General features: G+C 66.0%; 2 protein-coding genes across 5 annotated transcripts; both read right to left on the bottom strand.

Moving 5' to 3' along the window:
* Positions 1–3,065: 3,065 nt before the first annotated feature.
* On the bottom strand, positions 3,066–5,144 carry MTFP1 (mitochondrial fission process 1). Its single transcript, XM_055797501.1, has 4 exons — positions 5,014–5,144; positions 4,031–4,158; positions 3,716–3,879; positions 3,066–3,285 (listed from the first exon to the last, which is right to left on the bottom strand). Exons 1-4 carry the CDS (start codon positions 5,063–5,065, stop codon positions 3,210–3,212), a joined length of 420 nt encoding a protein of 139 aa, XP_055653476.1. The 5' UTR covers positions 5,066–5,144; the 3' UTR covers positions 3,066–3,209.
* A 357-nt stretch (positions 5,145–5,501) lies between these two features.
* Positions 5,502–10,231, bottom strand: SEC14L2 (SEC14 like lipid binding 2). Of its 4 annotated transcripts, none has more exons than XM_055797498.1 (12): positions 10,096–10,231; positions 8,557–8,632; positions 8,406–8,449; positions 8,159–8,218; positions 7,871–8,059; positions 7,285–7,380; positions 6,973–7,033; positions 6,813–6,896; positions 6,509–6,615; positions 6,289–6,428; positions 6,003–6,172; positions 5,621–5,903 (listed from the first exon to the last, which is right to left on the bottom strand). In XM_055797498.1, the coding sequence occupies exons 1-12, from the start codon at positions 10,147–10,149 to the stop codon at positions 5,752–5,754; spliced, it is 1,233 nt and encodes a 410-aa protein (XP_055653473.1). In that variant the 5' UTR covers positions 10,150–10,231; the 3' UTR covers positions 5,621–5,751. The 4 variants fall into 4 exon arrangements, with proteins under 4 accessions (XP_055653474.1, XP_055653473.1, XP_013151179.1 ...); XM_013295725.3 differs by lacking the exon at positions 10,096–10,231 and adding an exon at positions 9,271–9,354; XM_055797500.1 differs by lacking the exon at positions 10,096–10,231 and adding an exon at positions 9,185–9,203.
* Between the last annotated feature and the right edge of the window lie 3,118 nt (positions 10,232–13,349).

Here is a 13,349-nt window from a genome sequence, read left to right as displayed (position 1 = left end):
GTTGCGTGCTGAGCCCCACTGGCTAAACCCTCTCCTTGCTGCAGGGACCACCATGGCTCCAGATACTTCAGAGACCTTCAGTCACATGGTGATGGTTCCAGTGATGTCCTCAGGTGTGGGGACAAGGGCTGCAGCCCCAGTGCTTGCTGCTGGCACTGTGCCTGGTGGGGCTCATGCTTACAGCCGCTTGGAGGAGCCCATCATGAACTTCACCTTGAGGCTTCTGGATGGTGAGTGCCCTGGGTCTTGTGTTGGGTGCCACCTTTGGGCGATGAGACCACAGGATGGGTCCGGCCAAGACTACTGAGCTTGACCAGTGGCACCCAGTACTTTCTCCCAGCTGGCCTCAGCACTGGGGCCCACCAGGAGAAGGTGGCCATCCCTGCAGGACCTCCCATCCCAGTCTTGCAGAGGGTGCAGAGCTCTGAGTGGTGGTGCTTTGAGGTGTTCCCAATCCTGTGCTTGATTCCATGATCAGATTTTGGGGGTCAGCTGCCCTTTGTCGTTCTAACAGGTGATGTGGTCCCTCTCTGCTCCGGGCTGGTGGTGGGGAACCAGGAAGGTGCTGTAGTTCTGGGGAGCAGGCAGGGAAGCCAGACTGGGGTGACAGAGCCAGGATGACTCTTGGCTTCCAGGGACGGGAGATGGGCTCTGAAATTGGGGAGCTGCAGGTGGGCACCTGCTTCACAGGGGTGAAGGTAAAACCACCTGTGAGTGGTGGTCTGGGATGTGTTGATGTCCCTGTCTGTGGTGGGACAGGCTTGGGGATGTCACATGGAACCAACCCTCCCTTCTCTTTCAGGGGACCCCAGTGCCGTGAAGAAGCCACTGGTGCTCAGCCCTGGCTCTGCCATCCACCTGGAGGCCAGGGTTGACTTCAGTCCGGGCACCTCTCTGAAGATCTATGTGGACCAGTGCTACGGAACCACCTCAGAGCAGCTGGGACGACCCAAAAGGGTCTTCATGGTGGTGAACAGCCATGGGTCAGTGCCCATGGGGTGGGAGGTGGGGACTGCTTTCTCCAGGCACCCTGAGGTCCTGCAAGACCTCCTAATGGGGAGGGATGTTCAGGGCCTGGAGAAATTCTGGGAATGCTCCTGTGTTGCTCTCCTGCCTTAGGTGCCTGCACGGGCAAAAACTGGGGAGCATGTCTGTCCAGCACAGGAGAGGGGTGTCTGCTGTCCATCTTGCCATCCTGGCCCCTGTGCTGGAGGATGAACTGGAGGAGGAGGAGGTGAGGTTGGCGTGATGTCCTTGGTGGTGGGAGAGAGGCCCTATGGGGGATGACCTGGGGCTCCCACAGCACTGTCCCTCCTGGGGGCATCCTGCTCCCCACTGGGGTGGTCCAACAGGGCTGGGTGGGAGGAAAGCAGGGTCCCTGAAGAAGGGCGCCGTGGTGTCATGCCCTGCCTGGGGCTGGTGTCTTTGGCAGGTCTATGTGCACTGCCTGTTGACAGCGTGGGGCCCCACCAGTGCCCGAGGGCATGGCGCCAGGTTCTGCTTCTACAGCCAAGCCACAGCCAGGTAGGCTCAGCCCTGGTGCAGGTTCCTGCTGGTGCCCTAGGGCGTGAGCACCCATGGGTGCTTTGGGATCAGAAGCCACTTGTCAAGGGAACCCATCCAGGGGGCCATGCCACCCTGCCATGGTCTGGGTGCCGCTGCTCCCATGACAGCCTGCTGGCATCACCACAGGTCCTGGCTCCCTCCTGCTGCAGATGAATTGGGCGGGGAGCGGGGTGGTGCTTGGTGTCACCAGGAGGACACTTCCTTTAGGGTGGCCAAGGTCCAGGCCAAGACCTGGAGGGACCTGCTGGCATGGGGGACCTGGAGAGACCATGTGGGTCTTGCAGCTGGGGCTAGGGATGCCTAGACCCATCCCAGCTCTGTCCTCTCCTCCCAGCTGGCACAATGCAGAGGACACTTCCCAGAGCACCCTGTGCCACTGCTGTGATGCTGGCTGTCCCCCTGATGAGAACTTCCCCGGAGAGCTGCCAGGTACTGGGGTGAGGATGTGGTGGCCCCTTGTGGGTTTGGGGTCTTGGGGGGGTGCAGGGTGTGTGTGTACCTCCAGGGGCTGGGACAAGCTGTATTGGTCATCTCCTCCCACAGGGTTCCCAGGAGAGGGGATGCTCCACCGGGAGATGGTTGGACCATTGCTGGTGCAGAAGGAGAAGGTGCCCTGGTATGAAGGTGAGCAGACACCCCCAACCCTCTCCCCATGGCCCCAGATTCACCATCGTGGGTGCTGAAGCAACCTCTGAACCCGCCGGGGTATTTTTCCTCTCTTCCCAGCACCTTGCCGTACGATAAAGAGGTTCCTGCTGGCCGGGCTGGCCCTGGTGGGCAGCGCCCTTGTGGCAGCCACCCTGGTGGGGGTTCTGCTGGCCCTGGCTGTGGCCATGTGGCGCCTGGGCAGGCGCCAGTGGCCAAGGCGGCAGTGGCCGAGGCAACGATGTCCCTTCCAGGCTGAGCTGCAGAGCGTGGTGGGGGCCCTGGTCCCCAGAGAGACTGAGAAAGGGGGTGAGCTGGATCCAGAGTACCGCAGCCTGGCACAGAGCTCGGTGTGAGCCAGTGACCCCCCTCCTTCCCAATAAAAGGTGGTTTTCTTTACTCTAAAGCTTCTCCTGGTGGTACCACATGAATGCCACCACAGGCTGGGGCCATACCACCACTCCTGGAAGCCACATCTGGTACCAGGAGGTACCACCAGGCATGGTGGCATGGCCCCAGCCTGTGGTGCTGGGGGTGTCTTCTGGTTGGGGGAATTTGGGTTCCTGGAGGCACTACTGAAGATCTTGGACATGGTAACAGCTCCTTGGGGACAGTCACCAGGATATCCCATGAGGCTGGGAGTGGCTGTGGAGGGGTTCCAGCTAGGCCTGGGGGTGCTGGTGGGGTGATCAGGGCTGCTCTGAGTCTGCAAGGACCACCCCCCTCTCAGGGTGGAGATTACCTGGAGTTTGGGACCCAGCCAGACCCAAGTGTCCCCTCCAGGAGAGGATGCAGCAATGGGTCCCTGCTGGCTCTGTCATGGCTGCGGTACCCAAGCATCACCCAGCATGGCGTCAGGGTTGAAATGGTTTATTAGGACCAGCCATGGGACAGGGGGGGCAGCTCCCAGGCCATCGCTGGAGCAAGGGTTCACAGTAGGTGGGTCACAGCACCCCAAGATCAGCAGTGTTGCCTCAGTTTCCCCAGACCAGGGGGGCTCAGTGTGGCGCCGGGGGCTCTCCTGGTGCCCCATAGAGCTTGCGGAGGCTGGAGTCCATCAGGAAATCCACAGTCCTGCAGCAAGAGAGAGGATTGGTGGGGTCCTGGGGGCTCCCTGGGGTATGGTTAATTGGCTAAGATGAGGAGGGGCTGGCTGGAGCTGTCCCCAGTCCCCCTGGGACCTGTCCCTAATGTCCCAGAGGCCCCAGCCCTCCCAAAACCAGGCTTAGCGCAGCCTCACCTCGCTAATCCCCTGCTCAGCGCCTGGCTCCCGCTAATCTTCATTCCCATGGGGCCATGACCTGGCTGGGCCCTGGCAAAGCCCCTTTGGCACAGGGACCCCCTCCCCAGTCACCCCGTGCTCCCCCAGCCCTAAGCCCATACTGGGAACAGCTCCCCTGTGAGGAGAAGCACTTCATCCCTCTGGCCTGGGATGGGGGGATGCCCTGTGGGATGCAGGGATGGGGAAGTGGTACCCACGTGTCCCCAAGGGGGTGTCCCTTACCTGTCGATGGGGGTGATGATGAGGGGGATGGCGCCCAGCCCCAGGGCAGTGGTGGTCCACCGGCGCACAGGCAGTGGCCAGCGGGTGAGGGTGCCCAGCAGGGCCAGCGAGGCGGCACAGAGGCGGTTGATGGTGAAGCCAGGGATGGCCACTGAGGCCAGGCTCTGCCAGACAAACGTGTCCACCACAGCCACCCCTACCCGCGTGGCCCGTGCGGGGTCCTGTGCATGTGCCTGGGGGTGATGGAGGGAGGTCAGTGGTGAGGACAGCAGGCTGGGGGTTGGGGGTGGGGGCAGTGTAAGGGGTGACACTCACAGTGGCAGCTTTCTGGCCCTTGTCGATGGCATCAGCGGTCACGTAGGCGGTGGCCACACCGTAGCTGGCCCACACCACCTGCAACGGCACCAGCGGGCGGAAGGACTCGCCCACCTCGTTGGCATAACCTGGGGGTTGGGGGGGTCAATGGGGCCAGAGACTGGCCATGTCCCTGTGCTTCCCCACTGCGTGTCCCCATTCCCCCAGGAGGGCAGCAGGGGCATGGGGGTGTTCGGAGCAGTTGCATCACCTTGGGACAGCTAGGGTGACACGGCTGGCGCTGGCACTGGTGTCTGTGACTGGTACCCAGTGTCAGTGCATGGTACCAGTACCCTGTGTCCGTGCTGGTGGCAGTGACTGGTGCTGGGTGTCAGTGCCCAAGGACAGGTGTCAGTGTGTGGTACCACTGCTGTGTGTCAGTGCCTGGTACCCGGGGGGTGCCCACCATCAGTACCCGGTGCCCGGGGGCGTGCCCGGTGCAGCTCCCGGTGTCGGTGCCCGGTGTCAGTGTCTGGTGCCTGATACCCGGGGGGGGGGTGTACAGTTCCCCGTGTCAGTGCCCGGTACCAGGGGGGGATGCCCAGTGTCAGTGCCCGGTACCCGACATAGCACCCGGTGCCTGGGGGAGCACCCGGTGCGGTTCCCGGTATCAGTGCCCGATACCCAGGGGGGTGCCCAGCGCCCGGAGAATGCCCAGTGCCCCGGGGGGGTGCCCGGTATCAGTGCCCGATACCCAGGGGGGTGGCCAGTGCCCGGAGGGGACCCCGGTGTCAGTGCCCGGTGCCCGGGGGATGCGCAGTGCCCCGGGGGGGTGCCCGGTGTCACTGCCCGATACCCAGGGGGGTGGCCAGTGCCCGGAGGGGACCCCGGTGTCAGTGCCCGGTGCCCGGGGGATGCCCAGTGCCCCGGGGGGGTGCCCGGTGTCACTGCCCGATACCCAGGGGGGTGCCCGGTGTCACTGCCCGGTGCCCGGGGGTGCTCACCCAGGTAGCGGACCCACGTGTCCCGGTAGCGGTCAGGCTCCGCCGCCCCCATGGCGCGCTCCCGCCGCACGCCCCGCCCCTCCCCGCCCGCGTCACCAGGCCCCGCCCCCCCGGCGCGGCGAGACGGCGACAAGGGCGGGGCGGCGCTGCGTCACGTGGTCACGTGGCGGGATGTGGGGCCGAGGCGGGGCCAGCGGGGGCGTGAGGTGTGGTTAATGGGGATGGACCAGCCCGTGGGGCGGGGGGGAGCAGCAGGGGCCGGCTGGGGGGCTCAGTAGGGCTTGGGGGGGGGGGGGGGGGCGGGGCAGCAGGGGCTGGCTTGGAGGGTCAGTAGGGCTGGGGGGGGCAGCAGGGGCCGGCGGGGGGGTCGGTAGGGCCGACTATGGCGTGGGGGGCAGCAGAGGCCGGCTGGGGGGGTCAGTAGGGCTGGCTATGGGGTGGGGGGCAGCAGGGGCCGGCTGGGGGACAAAAACCAGAGGAGACCCAGCTGAGTCCATCCCTTTACTTCCCCCACCCCACGCAGCAGCAGCTGGGCACAGGACCCACATAAGGCACGGGGCGGGGGGGGGGGGGGGATGACACCCACATGTGCTCTGTCCCCCTCCGGCCCCGCTCACCCCCCACCCCAGTCCATGTGCTTGCGGGGGGGCTCAGCCCCTTCCCCATCCTCCCAGCTGCCGTGCTGGGGCAGGGGGTCACTGGCCCATCCTGGGGGCACAGAGCGGTGGGGGGGCGTCGCTAGGGGCTGTGGCTGAGCCCCACCTCGCTGAGCTTGTCCCCCAGCTGCTGGATCTGCTGGGCGGAGGTGGCGTCGGGCAGCAGCACCTCCACGCTGTAGCTCACCTTCTTGGCGTGGAGGTAGCTGTAGGTGTTGTCGAAGCGCAGGACATCTGCGGGGAGGAAGGGGGGTGTCAGGGGCGTGGGGAGCAGCCGGGGGGCCGTGTGTGTCCCCCCAGCCCCATGCCCCCCCATGCAGGGGGTGTGCTCACAGATGCCAGGCGTGGAGCAGGTGAGGGAGCCGTCCTCGGGCACCATGTGGGCGTTGTAGCGCTGGTTGGGGTACACCTCGGTCATGTCGCCTGCCCGCTGCCGCTCCCCGACCTTGGTCTTCAGGTACACCCCGAACCCCACATCGGCTCCCTCCGACCTGAACTGCCACCTGCACCAGGAGAGCTGTCAGGCTCCCGCGGTGGCGTGGGGGACACCCACCGTTGTATCACAGCTCTCTCTTCCCCGTGGCGTGGAGCCCCCTCCCCACCTGAGCCCCCTCCTCACCTGAGGACGCAGCCGGGGAAGAGGATCTCGTACTCGACCTGGTGGGATGAGCCACGGCTGACCACCACGGTGTGCTCGTACTGCTGCGCCAGCTGGTCCCGCACGTAGTAGTGCTGGGGCACATCCCCCCCGTAGTTGATCTGGAAGGGGATGGAGATGGATGTAGGGATGGGGGGACCACCCCTGCAACCCTGAGGAGCTCGGGGAAGGGGGCTTCTACCTTGCTTGGGCACTTGGGGTCCCCGTCGGGGTCTGTCAGGGTGCCCCCGTATTCCACCGGGATCTGCCCGGGGTCAATGTATTTCTGCAGGATCTCCTTCCAGTTGGCTGGTGAGGTGGAGGACGGCGGGGTTTAGGGGGGCTGTGAGCCCTGCAGCGAGCCCTGGCCCAGCCAGGGACCACCCCCCAGGGCTGAGGTTTCACCCCTGGGTGGGATGAAAGCAGAAGGGGACACAGCACCCCGTTTTTGGCTTCCACCACACCCCTCCAGCTGCGGAGACCCTGGGGAGGGGGTCAGGACTCACATCCCAGGACCACGACCTTCTTGCGAGTGTCCTCACTCAGGAAGTGCTTGACGAGGTTGTAGGCAACGGGGAAGATCTTGGGGGCTGGGGGAAGATGGGGGGTGTTAGGGTAGGGGTCAGCACCCAGCCAGGGGGAGTGGGACCCTGGGGCCAGACTCACCCTTCACAATAAACAGGCGCTTCAGGGACTCGGGGTAGTTCTCCTCGAACATGGACAGGAGCTGCAGGATGGGGAGAGCTTCAGGTCATCCCTGTGCCCCATGCACCCACCAAGGCACAGGGGGGAGCGCAGCAGGGTGCAGGCTGGGACCCCCACCCCAAAGCGCTGGAGGGGTGTGGGACACCGGCAGGGACCCGCCCCACATCATCTCTCGGGGCATGAGCTGGCCCACATCCCTGCATCCCTGCTGCAGCCTGGGGACAGCAGTGGCCCCCAGCGGGGGAAGGGGGGGGCGGGCAGGGAGCCCCTCACCTCCCCGTACGTGTCCACAGCTGGCTTCCAGAGGTGCTTCAGGCCCAGGCCCTCACAGTCATAGACCATCATCACCATCTCGATCTTCTTGCCCAGCTGGGACAGGAGGACAGGGGGGCTCAGCTGGCATCCACCCCCTGCAGGGACTGGTCCCCCCCGGGCCAGAGCTCCCTCCCAAGTGCTGGTGTGGGGAGAAGGGGCATTGTGGGCTGGTGTGGGTGCTGGGATGGGGACACGGGCTGGTGGGGATGGACAGGACATGGACTTGTGGGGCTGGCAGGGACATGGGCTAGTGGGGATGGACTGGATGTGGACTACAGGGCTGGGTAGAACATCGGGTTGTGGGGATGGACAAGGTGTGGACTTAATGGGACTGGCAGGGACATGGACTGAGGGGGCTGGACTGGACATGGACCCATGGGGCTGGGGAGGGCACTGGCTGGTGGGGATGGACCAGACATGGATTTATGGGGCTGGCAGGGACATGGGCCTGGGGGGCTGGTGGGGACGTGTTGGCGGGGATGGTGGGGAGCTGGGCTGGTGGGGACGGACAAGAGTGGGGCTGGTGGGGCAGGCAGGTGCCCACCTTCTGGCTCTGCTGCTCACACTCCTGCCGCAGCACCTCGCAGTCACGGAACTTGTTCTTGAGCAGGTCCTGCTTGGAGGCGGAGAAGAGCAGCCCCTTGGCATCCAGCGGCCCGATGATCTCGTACCAGATGGGGCAGCCCTCCCGGTCATAGCCACACATTCCCCCTGACATGTACTTCTTGATCACCTGCGGGAGACAGCAAGGGGCTCAGGGGGACCGCGCACCCTCCCAGGGAGGGGACAGTCCCCCTCCGTGGACTCCCACCCCGGGGCTGGGGACACCCACCTCAGGGGCCTCCCAGGCGATGATGTTGTCGGCGTCCATGTGTTTGCGGACCTCGACATGCTGCAGAGGGGGCAGAGCAAGCTGGGGTGAGGGGATTTGGGGACCCCCCATCCCATGGGATGAGGGACACCCCATGGGAGGGTCACCCTTGTTGGGAGAGGCTGGTGGCCCATGGCGCACTGTCCCATCCCAGGTGACAATGGTGGTATGGCAAGGTCCCCCCCAAAAAGCGGGGTGCCCCTCTCACCTTGCGGAGCATCGCCTCTGACTTGGGCAGGTCGAAGCAACGCGCTGCAAGACAGCAGAAAGCTCAGCGCCACTGCTGATGTCCCCAGCCCCACAGCCCCCCATGGGGTCTTCCAGCCCCCACCACATGTGCCCCCCCCCCCCGGGGTTACCTCGGAGCCATTTCAGGAGGAAATAGTCATCCTGGGAGGGCAGGGAGGGCAGCACGTCCTTCAGGTTCTCCCGAAACTGTGGGGAGAAGAGGGATCATTGGTGGACGGGTCCCTGCTCCCGCCCCAAAAGCTCCAGGGCTTCATGTTTGTGTACCCCTCCCCCTCAAAAAAAGCCCCATCCAGGACTGGGACTGTCCCAGGAGAGAAGGGGCACCCCGTGCCCCGTCCCTGCCACCAGGTGCAGCCACAGTGAGTGGCCATCTCCACTTTCCTCCCTGGCAGGGGACTGTCCCCAGGCCAGCCACTGAGCACCGCCTGTCCCCAAGCCGATCCTCTTGCTAAAGGTGTGAGTGGGGGCTGCCCCTGGCGAGGGTCCCACCAGCCCTTGTCCCGCAGGTGGACCAACCCCCTCCTCTGCCATCACCCGTGGCATCCTTTGGGGCTGAGCCAGTCACTGGTCGGTCACTGCCTGTCCCCCTGCTCTGGTGACATCCCAGCGGTTCACAGCCCCCCTGGGTGGCCCAGAGCAGGCAGGAGGGTGCAGAACTGGGGGAGTGTGGGGGTGCTGGGGCACCCTTGGCACGTGGCCCTGCTCACCCCAGCAAAGCCCCAGCCCAAATCTCCGTACCAGTCCAGGACCTCGCCTTAATGAGGCTGATTAGATTATCTCCCGCTGAATTTAGGTGTAATTAAACCCGGGATTAGCTTCTTCACCCTGAGAAAAACAAGGTGCCGGCGGACGGGTTTCGCAGCTCGCCTTTCTCGCCCACCCGTTGCCGCCTTGGCACTGGGACAGTTTCGGCTCCGCACCCTGTGCCTGCTCCCGGTGCCGGGACCCCAGCGGGGTCATCGCCCATGTTTTGGCTCCGCACCCTGCGCCTGCTCCCGGTGCCGGGACCCCAGCGAGGTCATCACCCACGTTTCGGCTCCGTGCCCTGCGCCTGCTCCCGGTGCCCGGTGCCGGTGGGGTCATCGACCGCGGCTGGAGTTTGGCTGGGCTGGACGGGCACCCATCAGATAACGCGGCCGCCTGCCCTCGTGGTGGGGTGCGGGGATGCGGGTGGCGCCTGGCACCCGGCGAGGTGCCGGCGAAGGCGTCGGAGGTGGCCTTGGGTGGCACAGCCACCCTGGTGGGTGACCGACCACCACTGGTTCGGCCGGGCACCCCCAGCCCCGGGAGCCCTGCCGGGGGTTTCCCACCCGTCGGTGGGACCAGCGGGGAAGATGGGAGAGGGATGGGGGAGCTCGCCGGTGCCCGGTCCCGGGGGGGTGCCAGCGGGATGGTCCAGCCGGTGAGACCCCCAGGGCCCACCCAGGCCGGTCGTTCCCCAGCGGGCAGCGCCGCGGGGGGGGGCTCACCGGTGAGACCCCCAGGGACTCCCCGTGGGCGCTGCGGGGCGGGCGGCGGCGGCGGGCGGGGGCGGCCCGGGCGGGGGGCGGGGGGCGATGCCCGGCGCCGCGCAGGCAGAGGATGGCGGAGCGTGTCGGGGCGGCTCCGCCCGCCCCCCCCGGCATCCCCGGCTGCCGGTACCGGCTCACCTGGGCCAGCGCCTCCGCCTGCCGCGGGCTGAGGTCCCCGACGCGGCCGCTCATGGTGCCGCGGCCCCGGGCGGGGATGGCCGCCTCTGCCGGGCGGCCCGGGCGGCGGCAGGTTGCGGAGGCCCCGCAGCACCGCCCCCGGCCCGCCCCGGCCCGCCCCGGCCCGCCCCGGCCGGCCTTGGACCCTGCCCGCCGCCCCCTGCCCGCCCGGTCAGCGCCCGCCGCCGCCCCGGAGCAGGGCGGGGCGTGGGGGCGGGGCTGTGGGGGCGTGGCGGGGCGTGGGGGGTACGGGGGCTATAGGGGGTACGGGGGCTATAGGGGGTACGGGGGGTATAGGGGGTATGGTGGGGTGGGGGGCATGGGGGCTATAGAGGCCATGGGGGCTATAGGGGGTATGGCAGGTATGGGTGCACGGGGTTATGGGGGCTATAGGGGTCATGGGGTGTATGGGGGTCTGGGGGCTGTAGAGGGTATGCGAGGTATGGGTGCATGGGGGCTCTACGGGGTATGGGAGCATGGGGGGTATGGGAGGTCTGCAGGGTTGGGGGATGTGGGGGCTATAAAGGCTATGGGGGCTATACAGGGTATGGGAGGTACGGGGCATGGGAGTATGGGGGCTGTGGGGGGTATGGGAACATGGGGAGGCTATGGGGGGCTATAGAGGCTCTGGGGCTTATATGAAGTATGGGATGTATGGGTGCATGGGGGTATGGGGTCTATGGGAGGTACGGGGGCTATAAGGGGGTACAGGAGGTATGGGGGCATGGAGGGTATGGTGGGGTGGGGGGTCTGGGGGCTATGGGGGCATGGTGGGTATGGGGGCTATAAAGACTATGGGGGCTATATAGGGTATGCAAGGTATGGGTGCGTGGGGGGGTATGGGGGCTATAGGGGTCATGGGGCATATGGGGAACATGGGGGCTAGGGGGTACAGGGGGTATGTGGACTATAGGGGGTATGGGAGCACAGGGGGACTTGGGAAGTATGGGGGGCATGGGAGGTTTGGGGGATATGGGGGACATGGAGGGGCAGGGGGATTATGGGGGGGTATGGGGGGCACGGGAGGGTATGGGGGGTATGGAGGGACGTGATGGGGTATGGGAGGGCACGGGGAGGTATGGATCATGTGGGGGACATGGCAGGGTGTGGGGCTATGGGGGTATGGGAGGACACGGGGGGTAGGGGGGCCATGGGGTGCGGGTGGTAAGTGGGCAGATAGCAGGGAGAGGGACAGTGACAGGAATGGGAGATGGGAACAGATGTGGGAGTGGGGATGGAAGGTGGGGCAGGGCAGAGGACAGAGGTGGGGACAGGGTGACAGCTCAGACACAGGGGCTGGCGCACAGGTGAGGCACTGGGGAGAGGGGACAGGGACAGGGCAGAGGCACCATGGCTACTGGGCTCCCCCTCCGGCTGCCACCTCATGTACGGTAGCCCTGGCTCCCCAGGGAAGGGGACCTCCCCGAGAGGGGGACCCCAGCTGGGGAGGGGGCCTGGCCAGGAGAAGGGGTCCCGGCCAGGAGAAGGGGTCCCTGCAGGGGTCCCACAGCCCCAGCCCTGGTGGGGTTCTGAGCAGGGGAAGGTTCTCCCATCCCTACTGTCCCCTCGCAGGAGTGTCATGTGTGTCCTGTGGGGTTGTGCACATCCCGTGGAGCCACATGTCCCCCATGGATGTCCCATGGAGCTGTACACATCCCATGGAGACATCCATGTCCTATGGACGTCCCATGGAACCATACGTGTCCCTTGGAGCTGTGGGTGTCCCACGGAGCTGTGGCTGTCCCATGGACCCACAGATGTCCCATGGAGCTCTGCATGTCCCACAGAGCCGTTTGTATCCCATGGACCTATGGATGGCCCAAGGAGCCATGCACATTCCATGGAGCCATATGTGTCCCTTGAAGCTGTGGCTGTCCCATGGAGCTGTGCGTGTCCCATGGACCCCTGGATGTCTCATGGAGCCATCCACGTTCCATGGATGGGTGTCCCATGGAGCCATATGTGTCCCTTGGAGCTGTGGATGTCTCGTGAAGCCATCTATGTCCCACAAACCTAGGGATGCTCCACAGAGCCATTTGCACCCCATGTGTGTCCCACGATGCTGGTCCCACACTTGTGTGTCCCCCTGTGGGGCAGTGCTCAGGGCAGCAGCCCCCCCACGCTCCCATTTTGGGCTCCTCTATGGAAGCCGCACAGGAACCCGGATGGGTGACCACCTTCCACCGCACGGCTCCGGAGCTGGATGGGATTCCGGGCTGTTGTTACACGGGGATGTTTTGCTGTGCGGTTAAACCGGCTCCGGTTGCCGGCTGTGGGCGGAGGGGCCTTGCCCGCCCTGAGATTAAACCCCCGCAATTGCAACAGGGCTGGGGACGGGGGGGACACCAGAGTCACACCCAGACCTGTCCCGTGGGCATCCAGTGGCTGTGGGAACTGGGATGCCATGGCACTGAGTCCCCATCCCCGGCGTGGCCCCTGCCAAAAGCAGGTCAGCACCGGGACCTGTGCGACGGCTAATCCTCCCGGCAAATCCCCACGCTGGCACGTGCCAGGGACACGTGGCTGGAGCAGGACCGGGATGGTGGCACCGGCAGGGCTGCCTGGCACATGCCAGGATGGGGATGGTTGGGTGGGGGGTGGTTGAGATTTTGGGGTACTGGGGTGTTGACGTGTGCCCGTGTCACCCAGGCGTGTGCCCACGCATGTGCCGTGGCAGCTGTGGCCGTGGGGTGCAGGGATGGGGTGCCCATGTGTGCAGGGCTGTGCATGTCCCTGTGCACCCATGGCTGTGCCCCTGAGGGCACGTGTGTCCCCGTGGCACCCATGTGTGCCCCTGCACCCGCAGGGAAGCAGGGCCATGGGGGGTAGTGTCCCTATGCCAGTCCCTGTCCCAGGGCTGGTCCCTGTCCCTCTGCCACCCCTTGGCCTTGGCTCGGCCCTGGCTGCCACTTTCTGTCCCTGTCCCTCTCCTGGTCCTGGTCCCAGTCCCTGTCCTGGTCCTGGCCCGTGTCCCTAGCTCGGCCCTGGGTGCTGCTCTCTCTCTGTCCCTGTCCCCAGTCTCGCTCCCAGTGCCGGTGCCAGTCCCTGTCCTGGTCCCCATCCCCGTCCTCACCCCTGTCTCCGCTCCCGGTGCCGGTCCCTGTCCCCGTGCCAGTCCCCATCCCCGTCCCTGCTCCTGGCCCTGCTCCCGGTGCCAGTCCCTGTCCCCGTCCCCGCTCCCGGTGCCAGTCCCTGTCCCTGCCCCCGCCCCTGGC

Source organism: Falco peregrinus, chromosome 2 (genome assembly GCF_023634155.1).
Source record: "Falco peregrinus isolate bFalPer1 chromosome 2, bFalPer1.pri, whole genome shotgun sequence".
In the NCBI taxonomy this organism is placed as follows: Eukaryota; Metazoa; Chordata; class Aves; order Falconiformes; family Falconidae; genus Falco; species Falco peregrinus.
This window is presented reverse-complemented; position numbering and strand designations above follow the sequence as displayed.